General features: G+C 31.1%; 4 protein-coding genes and 1 non-coding gene across 5 annotated transcripts; 3 read left to right on the forward strand and 2 right to left on the reverse strand.

Moving 5' to 3' along the window:
• The first annotated feature begins 995 nt into the window (after positions 1-995).
• Positions 996-2,045, forward strand: LOC103500208 (uncharacterized). The gene has a single exon (XM_008463438.3). It carries the CDS (start codon positions 1,112-1,114, stop codon positions 1,826-1,828), a length of 717 nt encoding a protein of 238 aa, XP_008461660.1. The 5' UTR covers positions 996-1,111; the 3' UTR covers positions 1,829-2,045.
• A 5,874-nt stretch (positions 2,046-7,919) lies between these two features.
• On the reverse strand, positions 7,920-8,410 carry LOC127151311 (CHD3-type chromatin-remodeling factor PICKLE-like). The gene is made up of 2 exons (XM_051090795.1): positions 8,141-8,410; positions 7,920-8,017 (listed from the first exon to the last, which is right to left on the reverse strand). The coding sequence occupies exons 1-2, from the start codon at positions 8,393-8,395 to the stop codon at positions 7,964-7,966; spliced, it is 309 nt and encodes a 102-aa protein (XP_050946752.1). The 5' UTR covers positions 8,396-8,410; the 3' UTR covers positions 7,920-7,963.
• Positions 8,411-10,859: 2,449 nt separating this feature from the next.
• Positions 10,860-10,932, reverse strand: TRNAK-CUU (transfer RNA lysine (anticodon CUU)). The gene has a single exon. It is a non-coding gene; the product is annotated as a tRNA-Lys (tRNA).
• Positions 10,933-11,010: 78 nt separating this feature from the next.
• Positions 11,011-15,901, forward strand: LOC103500209 (uncharacterized). Its single transcript, XM_008463439.3, has 10 exons — positions 11,011-11,179; positions 11,293-11,341; positions 11,520-11,626; positions 12,112-12,157; positions 13,598-13,732; positions 13,836-13,925; positions 14,040-14,150; positions 14,474-14,557; positions 14,678-14,742; positions 15,517-15,901. The coding sequence occupies exons 1-10, from the start codon at positions 11,067-11,069 to the stop codon at positions 15,701-15,703; spliced, it is 987 nt and encodes a 328-aa protein (XP_008461661.2). The 5' UTR covers positions 11,011-11,066; the 3' UTR covers positions 15,704-15,901.
• A 316-nt stretch (positions 15,902-16,217) lies between these two features.
• On the forward strand, positions 16,218-19,208 carry LOC103500210 (epsin-2-like). The gene is made up of 4 exons (XM_008463440.3): positions 16,218-17,252; positions 17,387-17,509; positions 17,647-17,814; positions 18,527-19,208. The coding sequence occupies exons 1-4, from the start codon at positions 17,146-17,148 to the stop codon at positions 18,918-18,920; spliced, it is 792 nt and encodes a 263-aa protein (XP_008461662.2). The 5' UTR covers positions 16,218-17,145; the 3' UTR covers positions 18,921-19,208.
• The last annotated feature ends 40 nt before the right edge of the window (positions 19,209-19,248 follow it).

Here is a 19,248-nt window from a genome sequence, read left to right on the forward strand (position 1 = left end):
TTAGTCATTTGTGAAAAATAGCAACAAAAATAATAATTTATATTCCTATTTTCTATATTGGCCCCCAAATACAGATACACAAAAACACCCAAAGCTCATTAATCACCAACTAAGATTTTTCAGCTTCTTCCAACACCCAAAGTTCTAACAGATCTTCTTCTTCTTTTCAAATCTGCATCTTGATTGTTTTTGGCTTCTAACATTTTTTTCTTTCCAATTTTTATAAAGGTCAAATAATATACCCAAGTGATAGAATGATAGGCTACTATAGATATTAAGGCTACTATATCAATATCTATAATTTAAGAATAAATTATATCATTGCCACTCTCTTCCTCAGGTTCTTTTTGCAAGCAACAAAAGTTATATTGAAATAAACTTAAACAAAAGTTATAGTGGGATAGAATTCTAACAATGATATAAATTGTATAATTTTTCTTTTATCAATGATAGACATGATAAAAATTTATAACTATTAGAAATTAATAAAAATTTATCATCGATAGAGATTAATGATATTTTATCAGTGTCTATCACTAATAAAGAAACAATAGAAAACCTCATTTAAATTTAGTACTATTTGTAAGTACTTCTAATATTATCTTTTGCTTAAAATATAAGTATACAATATTTCACATCACATGCATCTACCGTTATGGGATAGTTCACTACGATAAAAGAATTTAGATTTTTTATTATTATTATTTCACATTCTTAGTTAGATTTTTTATAATTAAACAATGATATGCATAAGTAGAAAATAAAAAAGAAATTTCAAAAGTAAAAAAAAAAAAAAAGAAAAAGAAGAAGACCAAAATTAAAAATGACAGCTTAGAAAAAAAAACTGAAAAACTGACATTTCTCTGTCATTTGATATATTTAAAAATTGAAAAACGTATTTATTTATGGAAATCTAAAAAATATATATATTTAGTTTAAAAACTCTCTGATTTTAAATAATGTGTAAAATAATAATAATAATAATAATTTGATACGCCGATAGAAAGAGGGGCGGTTTTGTGTTGTTTTGTTTTGTTTTGACCTCAAAATAATCAAAAACTCAAATCCCACCGACAAATTCAAATCGGAAAACCAAAAAAAGAAAAAAGAAATGGAAATTCCGGAGAAGAAAAACAATAACAAAAAGCAAAAACACCACCACCAATCCGGCGCCGCCACTCCCAATCCATCCCTTTCCGATTACTCCTTCAAACCTTCCACCGCCGTCAAAGGCCTACGATTCGGCGGACAATTCGTCGTCAAATCCTTCACAATCCGCCGAGCCTGGCCTCTCGAATTTCTCCAACTCCTTTCTCTCCCACCGCGCTACGACGGCGGTATCCACGACGACGACGGCGGCAACAAACGACTTCCATTCAATTCCACGGTGGCGTTCGTTCCGACGAATTTCACGATTTTAGCGCATCACGCTTGGCACACGTTAACGCTCGGCCTTGGCACAAAGAAATCAAAAGCGATTCTGTTCGTGTTCGCGACAGAAGCTCTGAAGGCCGCCGCTGGTCGTGTGTGGCCGGCGGAAATTGCACTCGGCGATGTGAATCGACGGCTGATTCGAGGATTAAGCGGCTGCGAAATGGCTAGGTTTAAATTTAGAAAAGGATGTTTAACCTTTTACATCTATGCGGTCCGTGAAAAGGGGTGCTTCGGATTCTCCGCCGCCGATGATCTGAAAACGATTTTGCAGGCGGTAGTTTCGCTCAATGATTTTTTGGATCATACCGCCATGCTCGCCTTACCTAATCAGAGAAATATTACTTACGGCGGCGGAAGCAGCTTTACGACAGCGCCGGTCGCCGTTGTTCATTGAATCTTTAAACCTCTGTTTCTTCTCCTTAAAATTGATCTCTGTTCTCATCATCATGATCTTCTTCTTCTTCTTCTTCTTCTTCTTTGAAAAAAGAAATTTTGTTGTTTGAGCTTTGATTGATTGATTGATCGTTGCAACTTTTATCTTTTCTCCTTCCGTTTGAATCATTAGATTGGATTATTAAATCTTATATCAGAAAAATCGATCGGTTTAACAATTTGTAGTTGTAATTTTCGTATGTAATTAGATAATCTAATAAAGGGGAGAGTTCACGAAGCTTTTTTTTTTTTTTTTTCTACTTAATTTCATATTTTGTTCATCTTCATTTTTAGTGTTCATTGAATTGAATATATTAATTAAGATTTATAGTTGAGTTATGTTTAGGTTTGACCACATACTCAACCTTTCTTTTCTCTTTCTACCTTAGGAGTTGTCAATATTAAATAAATTTATCATTATCCATCAACTTTGTATATTGTTTTTTAAAACATTTTTCTCTCAAGTGAATTTAAAGGAACTCTACTGGATGAGGTGTGACCTTCAAAAAGTTATTCTTTTTATTCATTTGGATAGCATTTCTCAACACGAGTCAAGTGGTTGAATCTTATATCTAATGTTTTCTTTTTCTTTTTTGTTTTTGAATTAGAAAGAACCTGAATGTCTTTTTGTTTTCAAAATTTGGAAGAATGAATAAGTGACATTAATTCTTCTGGAAAACATTTAGTTAGGAGTTTTAAAGAGTATATGTATTTTTCAAATTTTATTATTCTCAGGATAAATGGTTAGACATAGCCTATTTATTCAAGATTTTACCATTTCTTTTTACCTATTTTTTCTAACATATGGATTGATTGTTTCTGAGTCTTTTTAAATTTTGAGTAAATTTATCTTTCGCAAAATTGTATGAATTTCTAAATTTTCAAATAAGTTTTCCGAACGAGGATCAAAGTTGAAATAAATGTAACAATAGCTTTTCAAATTTATGTCATTTAAAAGAGTTTTCTTAATGTTGTATGGAATAAAATTATGGCTAGTTATGGCGTTTATACTTTCTATACTTTAATAAGCGGTAAAATCTTGAATTACAACCTAATTATGTTCATCTTAGACAAATAAATGTATTTAGTATTAGATAAGTACAATAACCACAAAAATGAAATGTCAAGGATCTGTTTAGTAGAGAATCTGAAAACAAAAATTTAAAAATAAGAGATTCAATGAAAACAAAGTTGTATTTTATGTTTTCACACGTATGTGTTTGATAGCAGATCTAAAAATTGGATTCTAGTTTTGGAAAATATTTAACTGTGTTTCCTAATATATATTTATAAATCATAAAACTAACCTTACTTATCTATTAACATTTATTATTAATTTATTTATGAATTTAATTTATGTTTTAAAAATTGATTAAACTGCAATATTAGCCTTTATTGTTTAAATAAAGTTAGAGTTTCGTATATAGTCCTTATAATTTAACAATATTCATAAATAGTCCCAATAAGCGAGAATATTTTTTATGATTTTATCAAACCAAAAGGCTACTAAATTCTATATATAAACCATAAAAACTAAATTCTATTATTTTAAATCCAAAGGACCAAATTTATAATTTAACCTAAAAATTTATATAGTTATTACTTTTATATCATTATATAATTTACGATACATTACATAATACATATTATATTAAAAAAAAAAAAAAAGTTGAGTTTATAACATGACATTTTAAGATGTAAAACTCAAATTCTTGATACAATGAAAACGCAAAAAAGTTGTTTTTCAGAATTTGCACTACTTATATCGCATAATCTTAATTAAAACAGTTTTCAAAAATAGAATTCAGATCCTTGACCAAATACATATACGTTGAACTCAATAAATATAAAATCACAGTCCAGATTCTTAAATACAATTTTCATAAGTTAATATTGAGGACGTGCAGGAAAGGTAAATTGGTCAGAATATTCAAATAGGGATAAAATGATGGAGACAAAGTTTAGGATATTTCTAATCTTTTCTTATTGTGAGAACATATTTTTTTTAAAGAGAAGTTTATTAAAAAAAAAATATTTTTTTCACACAATATAAAGTAAAATAATATATACTTCATTCAGACCTTTCTTTTCACCAATAATGCAATATTGTTAAACTCTAGGTTTAATGAAGTTTTTATATGATTATTTAAAATGGATCGTTAATTCGAGAATTGATTATTTTATACCTTAATTTTGAAGTTGCTATGTTTGAGAATTACACATTTATATTATATCAATTATGCCAATATTTCAAGGTACTAATTATATGAGGCACGTGCCTATGCATGTGATATTTTTAGTTTGTAATAAATGTCTTTTTTCTTTTTTAATTGCCTATACATCGATTAAGAAGTTGATCATGTTGCTATACATTAAAAGACTCCTAAAACATTGTATTAAGAAAATGTAACCATTTTTATTTTAATGTTGTCATTTTCTATGTCATCAAATTATTCTATATCCTAAAGTATCAAATAAATTTTATTAATTATAACTCTTGAAAAGAATGATAAAAGAGGATTTTAGGAAAATAATTAAAAATTAATTAATAACTACATACTTAATTCGTTTTTCTTAGGATCATCTTGTATAATTTTTTTAAATTTGTTTTAATTAAAAAAATGAAAAAGTTTCATAGGGGCAATACAATTTTTTTTTTTTAAAAAATAAGATTATATGTTAACTTTTCAAAACCAACACAATACTATATATATATATATATATATATATATATATATATATATATATATATATATATATATATATATATATATATATATATATATATATATATATATATATAAATTTACTTCGCTTACCTTCAAACTTGTATTTTTAAAAGTTTGGTATCTTTTTGCGTAATCTATAGGGGTTTTTTTTAAAAAAATTAAGACTATAATCAAATACTCTAATATTTTATTTAGTTTATTTATGCATCTCATGCCCACATGAGAAGAAGTACGGGTTTGATGTGTAACCACCACCCTCTGAATAATCACATTATTCTATGTATCATTTTCATCAATGGATGCTCATCAAACACATATTTTCAAAGAATTGCATCTTATTGATATCAATTGCACATATTTTACTTTAATTTTTAAACATATAAATTTATTTTGTGATTAAAAAATAGGAAAGTCACGACGGATACATACGCTCAAAAAAGGTCTATCAAAGTGTAACATAGAAATTTGCTAAAAATAAAGGGAAAAAAATATAGAAAAATTATCTCCTTATCACATTTTTCACATATAGAATAGAATATAATAAAAAAAAAATGAAATTTAACAAATCAATGCAATTATCTCTTTGGTGGAAACAATCTGCACAGAACGAATCAATTAAACTCTAATTGCTTCTAATCAAATTATAAAGTAACATGTATGGGCCTAATTTAGTAAAAGAAACTACGATTTTAGAGATCATACCTTTGTAGCTCCAATTCGTAATATTCGCACAAACTTGAAAAAGGCCACTGCCAATAATGATCTATTATTCTCCAGACTTAGAATGAGGTTGTGGGACTCGATGAGCGAAGGATATGTGAGAGAGAGAGAAAGATAGAAATTGGAGGATTATTACAAGAGAGTTGAGAATAAAATCTTTAAAAATAAAAATAACAAAAAAGTCAAAAGTTTTTGTGCATTTGAAAATCCACCCTTTAAATAACCTAATTACACGCAAAATGCATGTAATTAGTTCACTAAAGTCTAACACGTACTAACCCATAGTGAACTTAGGTTTGGTGTCAACTTCTCATGCAACCACATAACCCACCAGAAGTTAGTAAGATAGTCCAAAAAAAAAATGTTGAATTTGTTGAATTTTTCCATTAATTGAGTATGATGCGTGTTCAATTTTCTAAAATTCAAAATAAATTTGAATATAAAGTTGATCAAAGTTTGATTTTTTAAAGTCAAAAGTGAACCATTCGACTTCTCACTAGTAATATAGATAAATTAAATAAAAAAGATTTAGGATATTTATTACTTTTACTAAATGATGAGGAATCTCCCGTTGGTTACTAAAAGAAAAAAAATAAAAATGAAGAAAACAACATTGAAATGTGAGGAGATATGTGATTGAGTCCACGTGCTTCGCAACTTACGGTTTTCATAATTTTTAATTCTTCCTTTTGGAATATTCTCACATGCACTTTTTTTATTTTTAATTCTTTACCATTATTATTTTTATAATTAACATACAAATCCACTTCCCATTATACCAAATCTATTTAAAAGTTTATGAAGTTAACATAATTTTACCTTCTTCTTTTTTTTTTTTCTCATTTTCTATTCCCAACTAAATATTACTTTATATATGAAAATGTTTAGTTGGCGGATTGATAATTGAAAAGCTAATTTTGTATCTCTTATATAAAAAGAATGTTACCAATAACTAGGAACAAACAATGAACAAAAGGAGACCAATGGTGTGGTGCGGATAATATTTATCTCGGTCGATCCATCAAATTGTACGATCATAAATTTGTAATTGGTTATGCATAAATGCTGTCATTAAAGGTTTTCGTGACTAGTAGAAAAATGGTCTACAATGACAGTTAAATGCTGTCACTAGTAGAAAAAGAGTCTACAATGACAATTAAAGGCTGTCATTAAAGGTTTTCGTGATAGTTTTTTGGAGTCATTGATGCGGTAGTCATGGGAAGTATTTTATGACAGTTGTAAAAAACTGTCACAAAATGTGGTTTTCATGACATCTAATAAATATCACGAATGAAACATTTTATGACAGATTATAACTGTCATTATTTAGTTTCGATGACAGTTAATAACTATCACAGTTTACATTATATGACAGAGTGTAACTGTCATTATTCATTTTCGATGACAGTTAATAACTATCATTGTTTATTTTTTATAACATCTTATAACTGTCATAATTTACATTTTATGATGGAGAATAACTGCCATTGTTAAGATTCTATGACTTATATTAAATGTCGTTATTTATCATTTATGACATTTTTTAATTGTCATCATTTTACTTACCATGACTTTAATTAAATGTCAATAAAACTTTTTCGATGACAATTTTATTTTTCAATTTAAACGTCATATTTTTGTTTTTAGTCACTGTTTTCAACAGCCCTCTTTCTTTTTGAATCCTGTATTTCTTGTCGTCCTGCCATTACACATACTATTATAGACCAATACAATCACATATAGAAAAACGGTGAACGCTTTTATAGGCCCAACACACTTTGTAATATTGCTTTAATTGTTGGCACAAATGTGTTTTGGTACGAACAAACTATTTAAATAACTACATTTAAACAAAAAAATTTCCTACCAAACCTATAAAAAAAGTCTATACATCAATGAATTGGCGTAAATATGGCTTCATTGCTCCAATGGATTGTGGCAAAACCTAATAAGATAAGAGAAGGAAAAAAAATGATTCAACAAGACAACACATTCACCCAAATAAACACATTACATTCACTTCATGACGAACAATAACTTCTAAGCTTAGCTAAATTCATCCCACAAACTAAGATAAATTACATACATACTTCAACAACACTTTATGATCAACAAAACACATTAACAACACTTCATAATCAACAACACACTTCAACAACATTTTTTTTTTTTATCAACAACACACTTCAACAACACTTCTTGATCAACAACACACATCAACAACACGCTTCAACAACATAGAGCACATACTTAGCTAAATTATATACACACTTCAAGCTCAACAACACACTTCAACAACACTTTTTTATCAACAACACACTTCAACAACACTTTTTTTATCAACAACATACTTCAACAACACTTCATGATCAACAACACACATCAACAACACACTTCAACAACATAGAGCACATAGAGCACATTCTTTCATATTTTTCTCAATGAACGTTGTTATTTCTATAAAAAAAAAAAACAAAAGAAAGAAAGAAAGAAAGCTATATACAATAGCAACAAGAAATTCAAACCAAATAAAATACGACTAAAAGCCAAAACCAGATGACCTCTTTAATGCATTAATATAACCTAGAACGAACTTGAAGAGGAGTTCCAGTCAAGAGTACCCGAAGGCTACTAGAAAACTGTTTCAACTAAGAAAATAATTTCGAATCCTTATTCTTAAGCCAGTGGCCTTCATCAACAATCTATAGAGAAATCAGCAATGAGAAAGCAAGTCAATTATGATACCTCAAACTTGAACATAGTTTGTAGTACACGATGATAAATCAAGAATTCATTGTAAAGATAAACTAATGGCAGACTCTCACCAGGGATTGCCATTTTATAGGCTTCAGTGTTCCTACATCAAAGTTAATCATCTCATATGATGTTAGCAGAACATCAAACTTGATTCTATCTTGCTTACTTTCACTAACAATTTGGCCAGATTTCTTTTTCTTCACCTTCTTATGATTCTTTGGAAAGTAAAATTCATATTCCCTTATAACCGTACGGGCTTGTGCAGTGCCCACGTACATAACCTGCAGCAAGTGCATATTAGCATAATGCAACCCAACAAACATTACGAGGAATTAATAACCAACAGATACATATAACATTCATATGAGGAGCCCAGGCAGCAAATTCACGTTCCCAATTTCGAAGAGTTGAAAGTGGAGCAACTACCAAGTGGGGAGCTAGATTCTCTTCATAAAGGGATACTAAAAAGGCAATACTCTGTATGGTTTATCCTGCAGGGAATTAGAAAAATATTTTCTTTACTTAAAGGTCAAAAGATTATTCCAAAAAAGGAACCTATGCAAAGAACTCCAAGAAAATAATAAACCTGCAAGCAAGAATCCGGTCCACTGTCGCCCGCGATCCATTCGGGTCGAATGGCAACATAATCTTCCTCAGGATTGTTGCTCGATGACATTTGCTTATGAAAATTGTTTACCTTAGTCTTCAAGCGAGGATGTGTCTTAAAAGCTTTTATAAAGTCTTTTTCAGGCACCTTGACAATTAGAAATAGAGGGGAACAGAATAAAAGATATGACACGAATTAGGGAAGAACGTAGGTAGTAAGTAGTAGTACTACTACAAGTTATATAAATATCTACAAACACATACACACACAAAAAAAAAAAAAAAACACAAAGTAGAAGAAAGAAAATATCAAATAAATTACCATGTGCAATGTAGATAAGATAACCCCTTCCACTTCACAAGATATTGTTTCACGAAAACTTGCTTTGAAGCATCACTGTCTCCGGCAAGAGTAGGCCACATTTCACAATCCAATATTTTTTCAATATCACTTAGAGGGCTAACCTGTGAGATGCAAATACATAGGAAAAATTGGCTGACAATAGTAGCTACGAAGACTGGGATGGTCGGGCATCGGCGGAAGAATGGAAGGATGACGGTTCGGATTTCGGAAGGGACGGGTAGAAGATGAAGAGCGAAAATGAAGATGAAGAAAAATTAGGGATTTTATGTTATTTTTAATAAAATTGGGGTTTTTTTATTTTAATAAATTATATTAATAAATCCTATACCCTTTTATGACACCAAATAACTGTCACGGAAAACAATATCCGAAAACAACATTTTTTCCCGCTAAAAAAATGCATTTTCACATATTATGACAATTGTTTCTTCTCTCCTCTCAATTTTTTTTTCTTTAGAAGTGTCATGGAAAGTCACTTTTGTTGTAGTGATGTGGTACTTTTCTAGAAAAATTTTAATTACTTTAAAAAATTTCAACAACTTTTATGCAATATAAAAAACACTATATGAAATATTTTCAAAATTTATGAAATAAATGATAGTGAGAATTTTTTTATTGTTATAAATAAAATAAAAACAATGACTAAATTGTAAGATTTAATGAAAATATATTAAAAATGAACAAAATCTAAATATAGGAATAAAAATGGTAACAATGACTAAATTTAAAATTTAAGGGAAATACTAAAAAAAAGAATGAAATCTATTTTAATCTTCTATTGAAGAAATTAAACAAAGTAATAGATAAGTTAAGTACGAGTAGGTATTACACAAGTATTTAATTTAGTTACGACAAAATGAACTTTTGGGGTTTGAGATAGAAAATGAAAACTTTAGCTTCTCACATTTAAGGAGAGAGAAGGGAGAAGAAAAATAAATATAAAAATTCACCAAATCAAATAAGAATTATATGACGTTGATAAAAATTGTTCGTTCATCTCAAAAAGCGTCAACTCAACCCACTACGTCACTTTTTCTCTTGGTCAACTAACGACCAAATTAGTTGAGGAATTATTTAGAAATATTTTTCAAACTTGATTAAGGACGATAGTGTTCATTTGGAAACTCTATAAATTAAATATACATTAACTTCGAACCTCAAATTACCAAAACATGCATTTTGCCATAAGAGTTATATAGAAAGCTATATACTCTCATATTCAATGTGATTGTGAAGCTTTTTATGGTGTCAATCCTTGTGATTGTGAAGAGTCCACTATTGCTGATCTTGAATGATTATTTAAATCTTACTAAGTGATGAAGACGATGGAGTGGTGAAGTGATGAAGACGAAGAGATGATGCCGACGCCGATGCAGACGAAGAGATTATGCCGACGCCAGACGAAGAGGTGAAGAAGAGTCGAAGAGGAGAGGAAATGAAGTCGCAGACGCAGAGGAATTAAAATTTTAACCTAATCGGTTATTTTAAACCCGACCCTACTCGAACCGAATCAAATTGGTTCGGTTCGGTAACATTGTTGTTACTAACCGATCTAACCCAAACAGAACCGAACCGGTTCGGGTCAGTTTTTTTTACCCCTAAATCTTAGTATATCAAGGGAGCTTAAGTATTCAAAGTAAAATTGTTTTCATTTGAAAGTAAAAAGATAGATTTTTACTTTTCATGTTAAAAGAGAGTTTCACAAATAACTTATGCTCTGTTGAGAGGAAGTGTCACATTTAGAGATGTTTAAGTGATTTTTACAAATTGAAGTAGAAAATTTTGAACTCAAAACTTCTTATTAGAGGAGAAAAATACGCCCACCGTGGGGCTCGAACCCACGACCACAAGGTTAAGAGCCTTGCGCTCTACCGACTGAGCTAGACGGGCTTGTTGTTAGATAATCTAATTTTTCTTTATTTATTCCATCATTACGTTCCGTTTTATTCATTTTTAGGAGCACGGTACCGGCAGGCACCAAACGACGCCCTTGCGAGGAGGGGACTCTGAGAGCGCGATCGCCAATGGCGTCTCTATGGCCTTTGATGGAGGTTCTCATCTATCTCCTTCTCGTTGCAGCTTTTATATTACTCTCCCTTATCCTCTTCGAAGCTAATAGAAGAAGGCTTAACCACTCGTACGTTCAATTTCCACTTCCTCGTCAATTTGATGTCTATTTATCTGATCTTCCGTTGTTATATTCCTTGATTCTCTATCTGATTTCATTTTTCTCCATTTGAAATTTTATAGCCACGTTGAAGCTCCTGCGGTCTTTCTGGATTCTATTACGTCCACGCAGGTATTTCCAGTTTCTGATGCCGATTAGTAATTATTCGATCGGATGTGTTAACGTTCTATATGTTTTGTTTGAGATCTTTTATAGGAAATTTTATAATCTATGCGCTTTGTTATGATGTTTGTATGATTGAAATTCGGAATGAGGTGTTCCTGTACGATGTTTCTGTTGTTTTACGTAGGTTTCTTGTCCTTCCATCTTCGATCCGGCTGAGAAGTATATTTCTTTGATTATTCCTGCATATAATGAAGAGCAGAGGCTTCCCGGTGCTCTGCAAGAAACCATTGAGTAAGTAGAATTGATATTTGTGTGAACTTCACCCCCTACCCCATACATTAGCTGACTTGTGCCATTTAGATCATAGTCACGAAAGAACAATTCTAATTTCCTTATTAAGGCATGTTTGACTTATTGGCATTTCTTTTGCTTTTAGTTGGAAAGTTCAATGAAAGTTTTTCAAAACTTCAATAGATTTGGAAGCTGTTTTACGTTTGTTATAAATACATTCAAAATTTCTGGCGCTAAATTGTATATTGGTGCTTCAAAACTAGAAATATTATGAACCATTTCTGAATAAAATTCGTCTTCATATATCTGTATCACATTGTCGACTTCTTATTGAATCTTGGTACACCTCAATTATGCCACTATGAGTAGATAAGGTAGGGACTTTCTCAGAGAAGTGCAATTGGTTAGAAGTAAATTAGTCATTTTGAAAGGCTTGAGGAAGTTGCACCATCACGCACAATACTATTGCTATGCTTGTTTTGCAGTTATCTTCAAGAACGTGCAACAAAGGATAAATCATTCTCATATGAGGTACGGATCATCCTTTAAAACTTTTGCATGGATTCAATGTTGTGTGCGTTTCCTCTTGAAGAATAGAAGTTATTGGTTAAATCTGAGTCTTATGGAACATTAGCACTGTTGTTATAACTTATAAAACTATTAACATAGAGGTTTTTCTAATTCTGTGCCATGAGACATAAGCTTTCCCCTTCCAGTTTGGTGGGAGTCCTTGTTGGGTATCAGGAGCGAGCTTCATTCTGTTAGGTAGCTCATGGTACTGGAAATAATTTGTTTTCCAAGACAAAATATTTCAGTATTTTAGAACTGTTGTCTAGGATACATGTGGGGAAAATGAAGAATTAGATAGTCTGGCTCATGTTAATGCTCTTTCTCCGCAGTATCATGATGTCACTGTGTTTAATATGGCAGAGAACATTTAACTTGTCTATCTATTAAGATTTATTTCAGAGTATGTATTATTTCATCGATGAGATTTCTTATTGTTGTCAACATGAACTTAGCTCAATTGGGACCTGTATGTATCCAAGACCTGTATGCACCGAAGGACAAGAGGTCCCAGGTTCAAATCCCCATACCATAAGTTTATTACAATACCTTTTCAGAAAAAGAGATTTCTTATTGTCCTGACAGAACTCTCTGATTTCCCAGCAAAAGGCAAAATGCTAAATTTGTAACAAATAGTATGCAAGAGACCCTGAACCCTCTCTATCCAACATCTTTAACGAAGGGGGATCACTCTCTCTTCACTCCTTATCTCTTTTTCATTCAGTTAACATCATCATTTGGTGCAGTTAACTTCAGCATGCAAGAGATCCTTTTAATCATCTCAGTTTATCTTATTTGGTCTCCAATTGGATTTTTTTTGTTGTTGTAATTTTCTATTGGCTTTTGGGGTTTCCCCTACTTCATTAATCAATGAAATGTTTCTTCTCTTAAAAATAATCTCCACTCAATTCCCAAGTTGGCCAACAATGTCCTCTCATTTCCGCAGCATTATTTTGCTACCCTGTTCAATACATAGCTGAATGTAGACCCCATTTTTTGTTTTTTTTCCCCACCCAACATTCAGCTCAGTTACCTGGTTTTATCGACTTCTTTCTCCTCTTATAGACAAACACGGAGGATGTATCACGTTCTTTCTAACCTAATAAAATCATTTAGGAATAAAGCATCATGGGTTGACCTAGTATAAAAAGGGAAACATAGCCTCAATAACTAACTAAAACGTCATGGGTTCAATCCATGGTGGCCACCTACATAGAAACTAATTTCCAACGAGTTTCATAGGGTTAAGCGGGTTGTTTTGTGAGATTAATTGTGATGCGCATAAGCTGGTCTGGAACTTCTAGATATAGGGAGAAAAAAAATGACAGAATCATTTCTGAATATAGCATACAGTTGGTCTATTCTGTGGTTCTTAAAATTTGACATTGAGGATCACTTGATCAGGTGCTTATTGTTGATGATGGAAGCATTGATGGCACTAAAAGAGTAGGTTGGGAATTTTCCAAGAAGTTCTCAGTTGACAATGTGAGAGTTATTCTTCTTGGAAGAAATCATGGAAAGGGAGAAGCTATTAGAAAAGTGAGTCTATTCTAAACATCTTAATTTTAACAGTTTCTGATGTTACATTCTCTGGTGACAATCCATTGAAATCTCTAGTCTCTGCGGAAGCATTGTTAAACAGGGGATGTTGCATTCACGTGGTGAATTACTTTTAATGTTGGATGCTGATGGAGCAACCAAAATTACCGACCTAGAAAAACTGGAAAATCAGGTTATCTTCATTCTTATTTTAACCTGTTTAATTTTACTGAACTTTTTTAAAGTTTTGCCTTCCGCGTACAAGACTTCAAATATAGTTATTGACAACTACTTTATGGCCTTCCAGATCCATGCCTTTGCCAAAAAGGAATCTATTGGCTCTAATTTTAGAGTTTCTGATATCCCTGTTGCTACTTTTGGTTCTCGTGCTCATTTGGAGGAAAAGGCTCTGGCTACAGTTAAGTATTTTTTAGGCCAAATGGAAGTAACTATTATTTTCATTGTTCTGTTTCTCTTTCATTCATCTTAATGAAACTTTGGTTTCTCATCAATATACTTACATTTTCACTTGCACATATGGCGTACATAATGTCATTATTTTGAATTTGTTTCGGATTGTCCAGGCTGAGCCATCTTATCTTCTTTCCAGTTTGCTTTAATTTGAACCATCTAGCATATTTTTTGGGGACACTGCACGTATATATAACGTTACCCGTGGCTGAGCCGTCTCATTAATCCCCCTTTTTTGCTTGAATCTGAATCATTTCACATATTGTTCAGAGAAAGGTGTACCGTAATTTCTTGATGAAGGGTTTCCATCTTGTGGTTCTTTTAACTGCCGGTCCTGGAATCCGTGACACTCAGGTGATGTGTGCTTCCCCTCCGATATAAATCATTTACTGATTCTGGTTTGATTTGATTACCATATATTACAATAGAAATTACTAACAAAAAGTTGATAATTGATTGGTTCATTTTGTACAGTGTGGTTTCAAGATGTTTACCAGATCTGCAGCTAGAAAGCTTTTCACAAATATTCGTTTGAAAAGGTAAGATGAATCCTGCACGACTTAATTTGTCCATACTTTTCAATTTCAAAAGCAGATTCTAATAGCATTGAGAGAACTGATATTGTTCTGATTGTGTTGGCTGTTTATGGTAACTTGGTAATTTTGAGATAACGTCTATCATTTCAGTGCTTTGTCATCTCTTTCTTTCTGTGCTTTGTTATTTTGTTATTTTCTCTTTTCAATACTATAGGGAGGAAGTAAAGTGTTGTCCTTCATCCCTCAACTATGACAGAATATCAAACCATACAATTCGGCTTTGAGAGAAAAGACATAAATGATGTTCAATTTTTGGCGAAAAGACATACCGTCACATTGAGTCATTGTCAGAAAAATAATGCTAATATTTAGTCTCTCTCTAGTCTTTCTCTACGACATTCATCTAATTCTAATACTTTTTTTCCCTCCGTTTGTTCCATTACTGTACTGCTAATCAGTATTTGGGCATGCGCCTGGGCTCAAGCCACAAGTCTGACGCATCGCCTTGAAAAAGTGAGGCTCATAAAATAAGGCTCAAAGACTTGAGTATTATTTAGGCCAAAAGGCTCGAAGACTAAATGCTACATTTTGTGTTTAAAAGTCCTTTTTTTTATTTTATTTTTTATATTTTCACTTCAACTATGTTCACGAATTTATATAGTGCTTTAATGTATAGTGCACTCTACAAAAATATATTGCCCTTTATTTCACATTCAGCTTTTATAAACCAAAATATGTCGATGTTGTTCAGGGAACTGACCTGTGCACTTTCTGCAGGTGGTGTTTCGACGTCGAGATTGTTTATCTGTGCAAGCGATTTCATATTCCAATGGTTGAAATATCTGTGAACTGGTCCGAAATCCCTGGATCAAAGGTAAATCCATTGAGCATACCCAACATGCTTTGGGAGCTGGCTCTCATGTCTATGGGATATAGGACAGGTATGTGGAGACTTCATACATAACCTTCGAGGCGATAACCACAATTATCTTGATGATAAAGAGAGTTTATTTAGGAAACAAATACTAGCACAAAATATTTAGTTTTATACGCACACAAGTTGTGACGATCAATTTTCATTTATGTAAAATTATTGGGATGTTACTACTTTTATTCTTTACCTTCACCAGCTAATCAATCGGATGTCAAAGTTCTGAACAAATATTGCTTTAATTTCCCAAGTTGTTTCAATTCTTGGGATTAAATTACATATTTAGTCCCGTTGTAATTCATAGAAAATTAAAACTTAATCCTTATCGATAGTAGAAGAAGAAAAATAATTATTTATAAAATATAACTACGAAAAATTTGATAGATTTTGTTATATTATGTAAAAAGTTTCAATTTTTTGCTATATTCAAAAATTTTCCTTCACTATTTTATGTTCAATCACTTTTTTTTACTTTTTGTTACGATGTTTACTATTTTCATCTCAAATTAAAGTAGTGTACATCTAAATACATATTATTATAATCCAAACAAAAATAATTTACATTTTAAACACAAAAACTATTATAATTAGGTCTATAATAAAACACTTTGTCTCAATCGTTCCACCTGAGATTTAACACACAATTAAAATTGCCCATTCTCTTTGGAGGATGGACCAAAGAGGAGAAGAACATTTCCTGTTTAGATGGAGAATAAAGGAGGGAGTGGAAGGAATTTTTTCTGTAGGTTAAATATTTATGTATTACAATAACGGCAGGGGTGGTTGATTTGAACAAGTTGTTGTTGTTATATATAATTTACTGTTAATGTTAAAATTTTAAATTTTATTATTTTACGGTATTTATTTCTTTTTACTAAACAATTAAAGCAATCTCTCTCTAAACGAACTAATCATATATATAGAAAAAAAAAGACTAAAAGTGAGAAAACTAAACTGAACGTCAAAATGAACGCACAAAGATTAATTTTTGAAAGAATTTCCAGCAAAATCTCCGTATCATATAAAAACACTTCAAGAAACAAAAAGAGCATAAGATCTGGAGGAATAAGATGAGAACAAAGATACCGACAATAAGCCTACCTCTTTGCTCTTAAAAAACACACACAAAACTATTTCTAACAGTTATTTAAAATAATAACAAGGAAGGCTTCATCAGAGTATGTCTTAACAAATTTTAATAATGTTACAAAAAAAAAAAAAAAAAAACACAACCTTCTATGTTTATATCTCTTCAAAACACTTGGCTTTTTGTTTAATATATATATACACACACTTTTGTGGAGCAGTTGAGAGATGTAATGGAACAGTTATAATTTCTTATGTCATTTAAAGTGAAGCCTCAACTAAAATGATTTAAATGGTTCTCTCTATTCAATGTTCATTCATTGTAATTATCTTTTTTTTTTTTTTTTTTTTTTCTTTTTTTGTGAAGACAACAAAAGAGCAAAAAATTAATGGAGGACAACTATTTCCGTGAATTGAAGAAGCAAGCTTATTTCTTCTTCAAAACTAACATCAAAATGGCTCGTTTGGCTCTTACTGATGTTACTCCTGCTCAATTGTGAGTTTGTTTTCATTTAATCATGATGTGCTTATGTTGACTTTAATGGTGAGTTCTAGACATAGTAGGAGTTGAGAGGATTAAACATAATTGTTCAAGTTATTGAAGGTCAATTGTTGGAATTCTCATGTTAGGTTGACAGAGGAAGCTACGAGTGGGAATCCATGGCCACCAGATTCACCCACCATGAGGGAGATAACAAGGGCAACCTTTGAAGTTGATGATTTCTTCAGAATTGTGGAGATTCTTCACAAGAGGTTTTATGGCTCTTTTTTTTTTTTTTTTTTTTTTTTTTTCCAAGTATGGAATCTATGTATATTTATTTCCCCATTGATTTGTTTTATTGAAGAAACATAAGTTTGCTTGTTTGTATTTTTTGTGTGAATTAATTGAGGTTGGAGAAATTTGATGGAAAAGATTGGAGAGGAAGTTATAATGCATTGATATTGTTAGAACATGTTCTAACTCATGGCCCAAAAAGCTTTGTTGAAGAATTTGAAGATGATAATTACAAACAAGTTTTGATGGAGATGGATGGCTTCCACTTTGTTGATCACAAAGGGTTTGTCCAACATACTTCAACTATTCTTTTCTTTTATTATTATTATTATTATTATTGCTAATTAATTTATTGAACTGAGTTTTAATTTTTGAATAATTGATGGGTTTGTACACCAAAATCTTCATTACAAAAAGAAAAAAAAGAAAAAAAAAAAGATCAATTCCAAAGGAATAAAATCCTTCTAACATCTAATCATTTCAAAAACACAAATTGAGACACATAAATCATGAAATAATTCTATTCTCATTATTTGCAATTTGCGTTTTTTCGTTTGGTATCTAAAAATTTACTCATAATTCATTTTCATTTAAATTACAAGTTCGAATTTTGATTTTTCAACATTTATTTAAATATAACAATTGCGAAAATAAAAAATCAAACTTTCAACTTGAAAGAAAGTTTGTTCGTAAACTTCATTTACGAAGGGATTAGAGCCCTGAAAATTTAACATAAAACTTTTTTTTTCAATTAAATTGGGAAATTAGGAAAACAAATTTATTGTAAACTAAATAAAATGGCAACGCTTTCCGTAATAACAAAAAATCACAGAGAAAATGAAACTTAGTTCCAATGTTGTGTCTAAATCTACAAAAAAGCTAAGTTTGGAATCACCAAAACTTGGGAAACTTGTAATGGGCATGACTAAAATTTGTAATTGTAATATCGTTGATTATTGTTGTACAAAAGTAATAAAGCGTAATTGAAATTCCAGATTCGATTGGGGACAGAGCGTGAGGAAATTAAGCGGAAGAGTAATAAAGCTTCTGGAGGATCAAGAATTTCTACAACAAGAAAGAATTAAAGCTCGAAACCTTAATCGCGGAATCCATGGATTCGGAAACCTCAACCGCCGATCCTTTCCCTTTCCCGATTCACGACCCGTAAGACTCAATTACAACAAACACCTCCACTCTGCTTCCAACGATCGGAAAATGGCGATTGATGAGAAGGAAGAGGAAACTAGAAAGAATGCGAAAGGGAAATTGAAGGAAAATGGTGAAAATATGGAGATTGATCATCCGTTTTCTCCGATTAAGCATCATCGCCTTTCACAATCTCTTCTACAGAATAACGGTCACTCCTCTCCTCCTCCGCTACAAAACTGATACCCCAATTTAGGGTTGAGAATTAATACTTTGAAATGTTTAATTTTTACATAAAATTAGAATTAATACCATATATTAATATTTACGACTCAATATGATATATAATTCACATTGTCTATGACATGCTTTGGGATGATGATTGTGTAATTGTTACTTATTTTTAAGAATGTTTTTGATAATTCAATATAAATTTTAATAATGCAAACATATTATTTTTAGATTGTGTAATTGATGTTGAATGCTTAAACCTGTATTTTGAAGTGTCGTTTTTATTCATCCTTTATAAACATTTTAATTCTTGTCTTTTGTAATTTATATACAAATACTT

Source organism: Cucumis melo, chromosome 10, assembly GCF_025177605.1.
Source record: "Cucumis melo cultivar AY chromosome 10, USDA_Cmelo_AY_1.0, whole genome shotgun sequence".
In the NCBI taxonomy this organism is placed as follows: Eukaryota; Viridiplantae; Streptophyta; class Magnoliopsida; order Cucurbitales; family Cucurbitaceae; genus Cucumis; species Cucumis melo.